General features: G+C 38.5%; 1 protein-coding gene across 7 annotated transcripts in view; it reads left to right on the top strand.

Moving 5' to 3' along the window:
• Window positions 1-7,456: 7,456 nt before the first annotated feature.
• SETDB1 (SET domain bifurcated histone lysine methyltransferase 1) overlaps window positions 7,457-14,221 on the top strand; it is a 32,968-nt gene continuing 26,203 nt past the window's right edge. For 5 of the 7 annotated variants that reach the window (XR_011536527.1, XR_011536528.1, XR_544028.2 and 2 more), the window contains exons 1-3: window positions 7,497-7,771; window positions 8,675-8,945; window positions 9,629-9,780. Coding sequence is in view for 4 of the 7 variants with exons in the window: in XM_070607081.1 (XP_070463182.1) it covers window positions 8,686-8,945; window positions 9,629-9,780 (412 nt within the window). In the remaining 3 variants the exon portion in view is untranslated. Of the gene's footprint in view, window positions 7,772-8,674; window positions 8,946-9,628; window positions 9,781-14,221 lie in introns of all 7 variants that reach the window. The other 2 variants (XM_008514946.2, XM_070607082.1) reach the window with 2 other exon arrangements.

Genomic DNA, 14,221 nt, shown 5'->3' with positions numbered 1-14,221 from the left:
CTTAGAGGTGATTCTAGGAGGTCCCTTTAGTTATGCAAATATAAGGCCAGCAGGAACCAATTGTCCTACGATAAGAGTCTAACAGGACATTTTAGTGTGGGAGGTTTTATAAAATCTGCTGCCCTTCTCAAGCGGGCAGAGCTCTGTGGTAGAGGGAGACTAATTTGCCTTGGGTCAATCCCTTAATCTCTCTCAGCCCAAACTTCCTTATCTATAAAATAACATCTGGAGGGTCTAAAAGGGGCCCTGAAAAAGACATGTCAATGTCCTCACCCCTGAAACCTATGAATGTGGCCTTATTTGGAAAAAAAAATCTTTGCAGATGTAATTAAGTTACAAATCTCAAGATAACCTCATCCTGGATTATCCAAGTGAGCCCTAAATCCAATGACAAAGTGTCTTTACAAAAGACAGAAGAGGAGAAGACACAGGGAGACAGGGAAAAGGCCACGTGGAGATGGAGGCAGAGATTGGAGTCATGTGACCATAAGCTAAAGAACACTTGCCTGGAACCACCAGAAGCTGGAAGAGGCAAGGAAGAATTCTCCCCAGAGTCTTTGGAGGGAGTACAGCCCTGCCAACACCTTCATTTTGGACTTCTAACCTCCAGAACTGTGAGAGAATCAATTTCTGTTGTTTTAAGCCACCTAATTTGTGGTAATTTTGTATGGCAGTCATGAGAAACTAATACATAACACACGGATGATGATGATGATGATGATGATGATGATGATGATGCTCATCATCATCTCAAGGACCTTTTAAGAGGAAAGAAGGAAATCATACTCCCTACTCTCCAAAGTCTGAACTTAGGGAAATTTGGTAGAGTGGACTATGGCCAACTGGCAGGAAAGTCCATAAGAGAATTCACTAGAAGGAAAGGGGGCACCTAGGCCACTGACCAAGGCTCAACACAAGTTTGGCTGAAGAGTACTGGCTCTGGCACAGTGATAGAGATTAAAGCTCTCAGGTCCAGCCATGTTGGCAAAATGTTCTAGGCAACGCTGACCTAGCATGTGATTGTGAACTAAGAGGGCCATAACCTTGGAATCTAAGTGTGGGGCATCACTTGGGCTTGTGCAGGGACTTGGACCAGCATGCAGTTACTTCAGAGGAGACATGTATCCATGGGACCATGCTGGACCAGCCTTCAGCAGCAATACCAAATGGTATGGAGACATAACTCCAGCCATGCACTGGTAGCAAAGACTTGATAAATGTCTCTTTTCCTGATTCCTGGGAGAAGGACTGCTCCCCTCCTTGGCCTGAGTACGTCCTCAGGATTATTTGAAAATAGAGACCAGAGAAAAAAGCCAATGGAGATACCATACTTTGCTTTCGTCAGAACAGAGGGTTCTGTATGGGTTAAACTGGAGACAGAAAAAGAGAGAGAGAGTTGATTTGATGAAAAGAAATTCAGCGCAAGGTGCAGGGCAGGGTAAAATGAAAGCAGATTAAGACTGATGTCAGTACTTGAGGGCCATAGTGTGCTCCCTCCAGGAATTCAGAAGTTAACCTTTCCCCTACCCCTCAAAACAAAATGCAAGACAAACACATGATTAATGAGAGCATAATATGCAGTCACTAGAGAGTCACAGGTTTGACTGTTACCTGACTTTCTCCAGTAACCTATCTAAGAAAAAATGCATCTGTCAGAAGAAGTGGATCATCTATGGAAGCAGAGAAAGAGGAGCAACCCAAGGCAAACTCACCCAGGACAAATATGAATGCTGTTCAGAAGAGAAGAGCAACTTAACCATTGGACAGTAGAGTTTTTGAGTCCCCGTGGCCAGCTAGTCCCTGGCAGGGAGATTCAGGGAGTTGCAGCCCACAGACCTTGGGTCTGTCTGGCTTTATTGCCCACATTATCTCTGTTAATCTGATGTCCTTAAATGTTCCTTTCACACACCTTAAACTAGCAGTTTACAGATCCAGTTAGTCTACAGATAAGTTTTATTTAGCCAGAATATTGTTGTGTTCCATATTTGTTTTTTGAGTCAACATTTTAAAATTATCATTATAAAAGTAATAAATGCAAATTTTTTTCAAACATTACCTAAGGGAAAAAAAATGCCAGAAGTTCCTAGACACTGCCTTGTTTCCCACTGCTTCTTTCCAGAGGTAAGGGCTGTTCAGGTAGTCTGGTTTTGCAAATATCTGTCTCTTTCCAGACATGTTCCTTTTCTTTTTATTTTTAATGTAATATTTTTTAATAAACTATCCATTTTCATGTTTCAAAATTCAAAAGGTATAATATAGTGAACTATGAAAATCCTTTCTCTCCCTCTGGTCCCCCACCCTTCTATTTGCCCTCTTCAGAGATAATGTGTTAATTTCCTATGGATCCTCCTCATGATATTTTATGTATATGAAGGAAAAATTGTTTATTTTTGCCATTATTTACACAAATAATAGCATGCTATATACCATATTCTGTACCTACTTTTCTCTTTTAATAGCGTGTCTTGAAGATCACTCCATATCGATGCACAAAAGAGCTTCCCCTTAGCCTTCTTTTTTTTTTCAGGACATAACTTTTTATTTTTTACTTTTTTTAAATGGAGTGTAGTTGACAAACAATATTATATTATTTTCAGGCATACAACATAGTGATTTGACATTTATATATATTACAAAAGTGATCACTATGATTTAGTAACCATCTGTCACCATACAAAGTTATTACAGGATTATTGACTATATTCCCTATGCTGTACATGACATCACCATGACTTATTTATTTTATATCTGGAAGTTTGTACCTCTTAATCCCCTCACCTATTTCACCCGTCTCCCACCCCCCTTCCCTTTGGCAACCACCAGTTTGTTCTTTTTATCTATGAGCTTGTATCGGTTTTGTTTGTTCATTTGTTTTGTTTTTTAGATTCCACATATGAACGAAATCATATGGTATTTGTCTTTGTCTGACTTATTTCACTTAGCGAAATACCCTCTAGGTCCATCTATGCAGTTACAAATGGCAAGATTTCATTCTTTTTTTATGAGTAGTATTACATTATATATATTTATACTGCATCTTCTTTATCCATTCATCTATCAATGGACACTTAGATTGCTTCTATATCTTGGCTTCTGTAAAGTAATGCTGCAGTCAACATAGGGGTGCATATATCTTTTCAAATTAGTGTTTTCATTTTCTTCGGATAAATACCCAGAAGTGGAATTGCTGGATCATATGGTAGTTCAACATTTTTTAAAAAATTTTTTGAGGAAGATTAGCCCTGAGCTAACACCTACCACCAATCCTCCCCTTTCTACCAAGGAAGACTGGCCCTGAACAACAACTGTGCCCATCTTCCTTTACTTTATATGTGGGACGCCTGCCACAGCATGGCCTGCCAAGCAGTACGTAGGTCCACACCTGGGATCCAAACTGGTGAACCCGAGGCCACCAAAGCGGAATGTGCGAACTTAACTGCTGCACCACAGGGCCAGCCCTCAATTTTTAATTTTTTGAGGAACCTCCATACTGTTTTCAGTAATGGCTGCACCAATTTACAATCCCACCAACAGTGCATGACAGTTCCCTTTTCTCCATGTCCTCGCCAACAGGTTATTTGTTGTTAGCCTTTTTTAAAACACAGCTGAAAAGTATTCCATTGTTTGGGTGTGCCATAATTTGTTTAACCAACCCCTGCCGATGAAAATTTACATTGTTTCTAAATATTTGGCTATTTCAAACAATGTTGCAGAAGATAATTTAGCAATCTTATATCATTTCAAAGATATGTATATTTAAAGGTATGCAATTTGAAAGGTATGTAGTTTAATTCCTAGGAATTGCTGATTTAAAGAGTACTGGAGAATGTACAAAATTTTTTAATTAGTTGTCAACATTAAAAACTCAGAAGATTTCATATAAAAACATATGGATTTTTAACTTCACTTGAAAAATTGGAAATTTAGCAACATTGTATCTATTACACAGGACAAAAATGAGCTGGAGTTGAGCGGCAACTGCTCCTTGTAGGAAAGGCATGTCTTTCCCAGAGGACCACAGTCCTCGCCCACCCCATTTTGATCCTTTGCATTACTTTCCTGATGCCTGAAACCCTTTGAGTTTTTAATCTCTGTCTTTTATTTTGATTCTGAGATCACTCAACAAGCTTTAGATTATGATCTAATTTCCCTTAAGTCTGTCTGCATGGAAAGTATCATTTGGCATTCCAAAGTTTGGGCTCATGTGCTATGATTTCTCACGGACAAGTATTAAATGGCATGTGGTTGTAATTTTTCAATGTATCACAATGGATTACAGGAATGAATGTGCTGAGAACACCAACGTGGGTATTCCAACTGGTCTATCAGTTTTTTATTACTTTATATTATTAAACTGGCAATAAACTGTCTACCTCAATAACTGTAAATTTTAATAATGTGAGTCATTTATATCAGGGCCTGGTCATGTCTGACAAGAGTTAGTCTTCAGACCTTAGCAAAAACAAAGTCAGAAGTTGGCTCCCTAAATATCGAGGCCCTGCCCTACAAAGGATTCTACAGTTCAAACCTGCCTTTCCTACAGTGCGTCTCAAATTTTAGTGGGCAAATTACCTGAAGGTCTTGTTAAAATTCAGATTCTGATTCCGTGCATCCTGAGTGGAGCCAGAGATTTAGAATCTCTAACAGGTTGCCTGATTGCATGTTGAGTAGCAAGGCTGTAGAAGATACTTCCTGAGTCTCACTGCTAATTTCTACCGGACTGACAGCTTCAGCCTTCTCAGGACAAAGAAGAAATCAGACCGGAATACGATGCCCCAAATAGCCCCTGTTTCTGTTCCTCATTCCCCATTCCTCATTTTCACTCCCACCCGCCACACACACACATCAGAAAGCTGAAAGAATCTAACTAATAGAAACATAATCAGGGCAGAGCAAAGATTTCCTTTCATTCATCACAAATTACAGAGCATAACATGTCAGGGCAATATGTTAGGTGCTAGGGGAAACAAAGATGATTAAGACAGGATCCCTGCCTTGAGTTGATCACAAACCAGCAGAGGAGACAGACGTACAGAGATAGCTCACAAGTGGAAAGGAACTAAGGTAATGGAAGAGGTAGGATTTAATTCTGCAGGGGGTGCGTGATGATCTAGGACAGTGAATCTTAAACTGTGGTTCCAGTTCCAGTAGCATGGGCATCACTTGGGAAAATATTAGACATGCAAATTCTCGGAGTCCCCCCAGACCTACTCTAGGGGTGGTGTGGGGGGCAGCAATCTGTTTTAACGAGCCCCCCAGGTCATTCTGATACATGCTTAAGTTTGACAACTGCTGGTCTATGAAAGCTTCACAGAGAAGACATTTGAGTTGGACCTTAGAGAATTAATATTTCACCAGACAGAAAAGGAAGGGCCATTCCAAGAGATAGATCACAACACAGGTATGGAGATGTAAAAGTGAAATGTATATACATATTGGGGAAATACCACATAATCAGGAGTGTGAAAGGAGAAATGGGAAAAAGACCAGAGAGGTAATTTGGGGCTCAATTATGAAGAGCCTCAAATTTTATACTGTTAAGTTTGAACTTTATAGACATAAAAAAAAAGTTTTAAAGTAGGGGAGTGATATGATCAGGCCTGTATTTTAGAGCTACAGGTAAGACTGATCTGCAATAAGGCTACCAATTAGCAGACTATTTTGTTCTGGCAAGAAACAAGAACTAAACAAAGGCAGTAGAATAGGAAAAGAAAGGAGGGGAAGTATATAATAAACATTTCTAATCTAGGATAAACAAGTTGTACTGAATAATGGTTTAAGACCACAAGCTGTAGGGCCAAACTGCCTGGCTCTGACACTTTTTAGCCCTTTGGCTTTGGAAAATGTAATTATGTGCCTCAGTTTTCTCATCCATAAAAAAAGAGACACTAATAATAGTTCCTACCTCACAGGATTATTATGAGGATTAAATAAATTAATAACTGTAAAGTGCTTAGAACAGTGCCTAGTATATAGTAATCAATAAATATTGTGTGTGTGTGTGTGTGTTTTATAGGGAGTATTATGTATAAGATTTTTAGCTTAGGTTAGAAGATAATACCATGATGAGATGAGTTTGGAACATGCCGAATTTCAAATATCTGGAGAAGCCCTTCACTTCTCTGTACTTCAATTCCTGATGTCTTAACAATTGGAAATAGGCACTTAGGGTGGTCCCAGGAAACTGGTGGACAGGTGAAATGAGCACAGGTAAAAGTGTGGTCAGCAGGAGAGGATTTCAAGGACTGATAATCCTGGCTGCTTGGGCCCTGTTTCCAGTCTTACATAGAAGGTTCTGGTTTATACTTTTTAAATGAAGTTAGGTGCAGTTAGTGTAAAGATAGCTGAACAAATTACAGCAATAATGAGATGATGTGATAGTCAATAGCGCTGGTTCATTAAATACACCCAGTTCTCCCTCCTTCCAGAGATGAGACATGACTCTTCTTCCTGGCCCCCTTGTGGTTGGGTAGGGCCTTATGACTCATTCAGGCCAATAAATTGTAAATGAAAGTGTCCTGAGTCATTTAATTGCCAGCTAGAGACCCTCTAGCATGCCCTCCTCCTAGCATGACTACTCATCAACCTGGGTTTCTGAGTAGCTATCAGGAGCAGAGCTCCACTGTCATCTTTCTAGAGATGATTATGCAGTATGAGCAAGAAATATGCAGTTTTTCTTTTAAGTTCTTGGAGTTGTTTGTACAACATAACCTAGTCCATCTTGATACAGATCCTATTTTAACATATATATCAAATTCTTAAAGATTAAATAGTTAACATCCAATCCTAATGGGGGTGTGGGGAAACAGATATTTTCAGAGATTTGTTAGTGGGAGTAAAAACTGTTTCAACCTTTTCGAAAAGTAATTTGACAGCAGATTCTATTAAAATGAAAAAAGAGTACTTTTTTTCTACTCAGATTCCATTTTGGGGAATCTCTTCTACAGAAATAAAAGTACTACTTCAAAACGACGTTAATGTTTATTGTTGCATTATTCGTAGTGGCTAAAAACTGAAAATCCAAATTTTAAAATACGGTTTAGCCATATTATGAAGTATTACACAACTGTCAAAAAGGCAAATTTTATCCTTTTTATTGACTTCAAGAGATGTCCACATGCTAAATGAAAACAAAACAAAACTCCATATGCATGACTTTGTACCTACAAGTCTAGAAAACTGAGCTGTTTTACCTCAAAGGAGCAGAGATGGTAAGTGATGCAGGAAGGAGAGGATATTATCGTGTTTTTCCTATTACATCTTGATATTCTTCAGCTTGTTATAATTTGTACGACTTACGTAAGAAACTCAAGTAAAAGTGAAAAATAAAAATCTAAAGCTAAGTGTGTTTGCCGACCAAATCTTTACACAACAAACAGTATTGCTGCCACTAGTTGGGGTTGGTGGAAGAGGCGGAGCTTCTGTAATACATCCCAGGCCACGCCTACTTTACGCTGCCAGTTGCTCCTCACGTGTGCCCTGGAAAGCTCAGCTTTGACGCATGCGTACTCGCCGGAGTTTGCCTAGCCTCTGAGGGGCACCCTGCGGCTTTGGGTTTGACCCCGTCAGGCTACCGTCGTGGCGACCGGAACGGCAGCTGAGGTTTGCTTCCGGGCGTCTCTTTTGCTTCCCCTTCCCTCCCTCACGCTTTTACCCCTCCCTCTGCTCCCTTTTCCCTTCGGTTTCATTCTTTCCCATCCAGGCCGACCCCTGAGTCGTGAGACTGGGGTCTCGTTGGTGAAAAAGAACCCTTGTAGCTGGAAGCAGGGAGGTGAGGAAAATACTGTTAAGTGAGGTATTTGGAGAACAAGGGCTTGTCTGGAATGTTTTGTTTGTGCGAGGAGGTCGGGCGAAGGTGGGAAGGAGGTCTTCCCGGAGAGGCGAGAGGGGGCGAGTTTGAGCTGGGTTTGCGAGTGGGTGGGACACACCCCTAAAATGGATAGCACGGGGGTGGGGCAGAGTGTGGGCAAAGGAAAAATGGAGGCGGTGAGAACTGGCGCTGGGGTTGCACGGCGTTCTGGCATCAGTTTTGATTTAACCATTTGACCAAAAAAGCTGTTAACACAAAGTGTGGGTTATTTAGATTGTAGATTTTAGGTAGCCACATTTTATTCCCAGATTGCTTAATTTCCGTTAATTTTGGGGAAACCTTTTTGCTGCAGGCTTTTGTGTGCTTAAGTATTAGAGACTTTTTAAAAAGTAAATTTGCACATGGAAGTAAAGTAATGTAAGGGGAACAAGTTATTAAAGGGAAAACGAATTAGTGAGTTATAGGCCAACCCCTCCCCTCCAGGTTGAGGATGTTTGTTCAAATTAGGTATAGCATGCAAACAAAGATTTATCTTATTAGTCGGTTAAGGAATACAGGTCACAGAAATATCTTCCTCAGTAAATTGATCCTCTTCAGTTTCCTAAAATATTATTTTCGGTCGCTGCCTGTTGCATAGCGTGTTCTCCATGAACTCTCAAATTTTTAAATCTTATTCAGGCTTATAGTCTATAACATGAGGTGAGAACTCTACAAAATCTCAGCATCAGATAGTGGAGAATGGGGAGAGGGCACAGAGAATCAAACCTTAGTATGTTTGAATAACAAGTAGCAGAGTAGGAACGAGTTTTATTAGGGTTGTGAATAATGACTCCAAAGATAATTTTAGTCTTCTGCTCCTTGTAGAGGACAACAGTATGACCTCCCTCCCTGGGTGCATTGGTTTGGATGCAGCAACAGCTGCAGTGGAGTCTGAAGAGATTGCAGAGCTGCAAAAAGCAGTGGTTGAGGAGCTGGGTATCTCTATGGAGGAGCTTCGACAGTTCATCGATGAGGAACTGGAAAAGATGGACTGTGTACAGCAGCGCAAGAAGCAACTAGCGGAGTTGGAGACATGGGTAATACAGAAAGAGTCTGAGGTGGCCCATGTTGACCAGCTCTTTGATGATGCCTCCAGGTGAGGACTACATGGAAAATAGGAGGAAATCTCTCCATTGGCAGACATTTTTTAAGTATAATTTTTCATGACGTTGTGCCAAACACTTTATACTTTACAAGATATGGATATGTAGAACCTTACTCTTCTTCAAAGGTTTGGGTCCAAAATCTGACCTCATGAATATAGCATATTCATCTATCAGAGACTAACAGATGATCAGCAGTAGAGGAGTCCAGGTCTTGAGTCCCGTCCCCTTGTTTCTCCTGCACTATACTTCAGAACAATTGCTTTGTTTTCTTAGTAGGATCACCTGAGGTTTGTAAAGAGTTGCTGTCTTATATAACTGTGGAGCATTAATAAGTTCCTAGAGCCCTGTTATCTACTCTTAAAGCTCTAGAAGATTTGTTTCTGGTGCCCTAGTTGTCACTTAAAACACATTTTCAAATAACAACGAGGTAAATAATGAGGTAAGGTTGAAAGGACCTACTTTGGGCTTATTTTGGATTTTTGAGGAACTAGTCTGGAAACCACTATTTAAACATTTTTCTATGGGAAAAGCATTTTAAATCCTAAACAAAGACACTTTGGAATATGGCCTGTTTAAATTGAGGTCACTGTATACTTAAATATATATAAATTCTGATGGTTCCTACACCTGCTTCTGTTGACTTTGACCTTTCCTACATGTGTTCCACTATTAGGGCAGTGACTAATTGTGAGTCTTTGGTGAAGGACTTTTACTCCAAACTGGGACTACAGTACCGGGACAGTAGCTCTGAGGATGAAGCTTCCCGGCCTACAGAAATAATTGAGATTCCTGATGAAGATGATGATGTCCTCAGTATTGATTCAGGTAAGAAATGAGGCTGTGGATAGGAAAGTCTCAGGATTGAAATTGAAACACTGGAAGATGAGCAGATAGAAGACAAAAGAAGAGAGGAGAAACCAGTGTTACTAAGTCCATATCCCAAACTGTTGGACTTGTCTGTTACAGAGAAAAACAGAGCATTGTTAGTATCATAAATGTCCCCTGAGTGCTACTTCCTGATTGAATGACCCTCCCTACCCCATTCTATATAACCTCTACTCTGAACTCCCTTACTTTTCTTTATAGGTGGCATTAGCACCTATGTATATATATCTCAAAACAGTAGATTGTTTGGTTTTGTCTATTTTTTAAGTTTGTTTAAGGTATAATTTACATACTATAAAATTCACCCACTTTAAGTGTACAGTTTGAGTTTTAGTAAATTTATGCAGTAGTGCAGTCTTCGGTCACCACAGTCCAGTTTTAGTACACTTGCATCACCTCAAAAAGTTCCCTTGTGCCTGTTTGCCATCAGTCTCCATTGTCACCCCTAGCAACCACTGATCTGCTTGCTTTCTCTGAAGTTTTGCCTTTTCTAGAGATTTCATATAAATAGAATCACAATATGTTGTCTTTTGTATCTGGCTTCTGTCACTTAACACAGTGTTTTTGAGGTTCATCCATGTTGTTGCATGTGTCAGTAGTTCGTTCCCTTTTTTGCTGAGCAGTATTGCGTTGTATGGATATACCACGTGTTTTTGTCCATTCCTCAAGTGAGAAACATTTGGTTTGTTTGCGCTTTGGGGCTATTGTGAATAATACTGCTATGAACATTTGTGTGTAAGTCTTTATGTGAACGTTATGTTACATGTCTCTTGTATATTCCACTTAAGAGTATATGTTTGAGTTTTTAAGAAACCGCCATACTATTTTCCAAAGTGCTGTATCATTTTACATTCCCACTAGCAAAGTATGGGGGTTCCAGTTTCTCTACCTTGTCAGTGCTTGGTATTGTCAATCTTTTATTTTGGCCATTCTCGTGGGTGTGTAGTGGTATCACATTGTGACTGTAGTTTGCATTTCCCTAAGGACATTGAGCATCTTTTCACATACTTATTTGCCATTTATGTATGTTCTTTCAGGAAATATCTATTCAAATCTTTTGCCTTTCTTTAAAAATTGGTGTTTTTTTTTTTTGTCTTTTTCTTATTGACTTGGAAGACTTACTATACTTCAGGTACAATTCATTTATTAGCTATATTTTATAAACATTTTCTCCCAGATGTGGTCTTTTCATTTTCTTAATGGTGTCTTTCAAAGGGTAGAAATTCTTAAGGTAGGGGACCCACCCCATGGCCTAGTGGTTAAGTTCGCACGCTCCACTTCAGCGGCCTAGGGTTTCACTGGTTTGGATCCTGGGCACGGACATGGTACCGCTCGTCAGTATACTCTGAGGCGGCGTCCCACATGCCACAACTAGAAGGACCCACAACTAAAATATACAACTACATACTGGGGAGATTTGAGGAGAAAAAGTAGGAACAAAAAAGATTGGCAAGAGTTGTTAGCTCAGGTGCCAATCTTTAAAAAAAAAAAAAATTCTTGAAGTAAATGTTGAGGGTGATTTATTTATGGCTGTCCGGTTCTTCCACTACCATTTGTTGAAAAGACTACCCTTTTGGATAATCACTTAGCAGTATATTTGAAGGTCTGTCGCACTGATCTAAAAGTCTACCCTTACAGCAGCACCACACTGTCCTAATTACCATAGCTTTATGGTGAGTATTAAAAATAATTTAGTGGAAGTGCCCTAAATTTATTTGTACTTCATATATATTCCAAGGAAATTTTAGGATCAGCTTGTCAGTTTCTACCAAAAAAAACTTTTTTTAACCTGCTAGAATTTTTAGTAGGAACTCTGTTGAATCTAAAGATCAATTGGGGGAATATTACCTTTTTAACAAATACTGAGTCTTGTAATGCATGAACATCATAACATCTCTCCTAAGTATTTTCTTCTTTTTAATACTAATGTGAATGGGATTATTTTCTTAATTTCATTTTAGGAGTTTGTTGCTAGAATATAAAAATATAGTTGATTTTTGTGTATTGATCTTGTAGCTTGTGACCTTATTAAGCTCATTTATTCTGGGATCGTTTTGTGGATTCCTTAGGATTTTCTGTATATTAGATCATGTTGTCTGCAAATAAAGTCAGCTTTACTTCTGACTTTTTAATCTGGATGTCTTATTTCTTTTTCTTGCCTTATTGTACTTGCTAGAATCTCCAGTACAGTGTTAAATAAAGGTTTTGAGAGCAGACGTCCTTTTCTTGTTCCTGATCTTAGGGGGAAAGCATTTGGTCTTTAGGCATTAATTATGAGGTGAGCTGTAGGTTTTTTGTAGATATCCTTTATCAGGTTGAAGGAAGTTGCTTCTATTCCTAGTTTGCTGAGAGTTTTTATCATAACTGGGTTGGATTTTAGATTTTGTCAGCTACTTTTTCTGTAATATCCTCAGATGATCATATGGCTTTTGTTCTTTATTCTATTAATAGAGTGTATTACCATAATTCTTTTTTTGGATGTTAACCCAACCTTGCATTCCTAGGATAACCTCACCGCCCACTTTGTCTTAGTGTATAAACCTTTTTATATCTTACTGTGTTGGATTTGCTAATATTTTGTTAAGAATTTTTGCACCTATGTTCATGAGGGCTATTGGTTTGTGGTTTTATTGTGATGTCTTTGTTTGGCTTTGGTATCAGGATAATATGGGCCTTATAAGATGCGTTGGGAAGTGCTCCCTCCTCCTCTGAATTTATGTGGAATGGTATTATTTCTTCCTTAAATGTTTAATAAATTCAGCAGTGAGACTATCTTAGCCTGGACTTTTCTTTGTGGAAAGATTTTTAAAATATACTTTTTTAGTTTGGAATAATTTTAGATTTATGGGAAAATTGCAGAGATAATAGAGAGTTCCTGCATACCTTTCACCAGTTTCCTCTAATGTTAGTACCTTATGTTACCATGGTACATGGGTCAAAACTAAGAAGCAAACATTGGTACATTATTTTTATCCTAACTCCAGACTTTGATTTCTAGACTTTTTCTGTTCCTTCTAAGAGAAAATTAGATTTTCTATTCCTTCTTGAGTTAGTTTTTTTAATTTGTGTCTTTCTAAGAATCTGTCCATTTCATCTAAGTTGTCTTAATTATTGCTATAAAGTTGTTCATAGTATTCCCTTGTGACCTGTTTTAATTTCTGTTAAGTTCTGTAGTGATGTTCCTTTTTTCATTCCTGGTATTGGTTATTTGGATCTCCTCTTTTTTTTCTTGGTTAGTCTCGCTAAAGGTTTATCAATTTTTTTCTCTTTTTCACGGAATCAATTTTTGGGTTCATTGACTTATTTTCACTACTGTTTTTCTGTTTTCTATTTCATTGATTTCTACTCTGATCTTTTTTATTTTCTTCCTTCTACTTATTTGGGTTTTGATTTGCTCTTCTTTTTCTAGTTTTTTAAAGTGAAAGCTTAGATTATTGGTTTTAGACCTTTCTTTCTTTCTAATAGAAATACTTAAAGCTATAAATTTCCCTTTAAGTATTACTTCTCTGCATCTCATAATTTTTATATGTTGTGTTGTCATTTTTATTCAACTTATAATTTTTAATTTCCTTTGTGATTTTTCTTTGTTTGATTTCTAAGTATTTGGGGATTTCCCAGATTTCTTTCTGTTGTGAATTTTTAATTTAATTTCATTGTGGTCAGAAAACATACTTTGTGTGTGAGTTTAGTTCTTAAAAATTTTTTTTTTTTTAAAGATTGGCATCTGAGCTAACATCTGTTGCGAATCATCTTTTTTTTTCTTCTTCTTCTCCCCAAAGCCCCCCAGTACATAGTTGTATGTTCTAGTTGTGTGTGTGTCTAGTTGTGGCATGTGGGACACCACCTCAGCATGGCCTGACGAGTGGTGTCATGTCTGTGCCCAGGATCCAAACCCGTGAAACCCTGGGCTGCTGAAGCAGAGTGTGCAAACTTAACCACTCGGCTACAGGGCTGGCCCCAGTTCTTTTAAGTTTAATTAGACTTTTTTTTAATGCCGTAGCATGTTGTCTGTCCTAGAGAATGATCTGTGTGTGCTTGAAAAGAATTTGTATTCTGCTGCTGTTGGATGGAATGTTTTATCTATGTCTGTTAGGTTAGGTTGGCTGATAGTGTTGTTCGAGTCTTCTATGTCCTTACTGATTTTCTGTCTAGTTGTTCTGACAATTACTTGGAAAGGAGTTTTGAATTCTTGAACTAAAATTGTTGAATTGTTTGTTTCTCCTTTCAATTCTGTCAGGTTTTGTTCTCTGTATTTTGGGCCTCTATTAGTTATGTATACAGATGGTCCTTGACTTACAATGATTCTACCTAATGATTTTTCAACTTTACGGTGGTGTGAAAGTGGTACGCATTCAGTAGAAACCATGCTTCATATTTTGAA

Source organism: Equus przewalskii, unplaced genomic scaffold, assembly GCF_037783145.1.
Source record: "Equus przewalskii isolate Varuska unplaced genomic scaffold, EquPr2 ChrUn-10, whole genome shotgun sequence".
Lineage (NCBI taxonomy): Eukaryota > Metazoa > Chordata > Mammalia > Perissodactyla > Equidae > Equus > Equus przewalskii.
The sequence above is the reverse complement of the archived record's forward strand: the minus strand, read 5'-3'. Positions and strand labels throughout refer to the sequence as shown.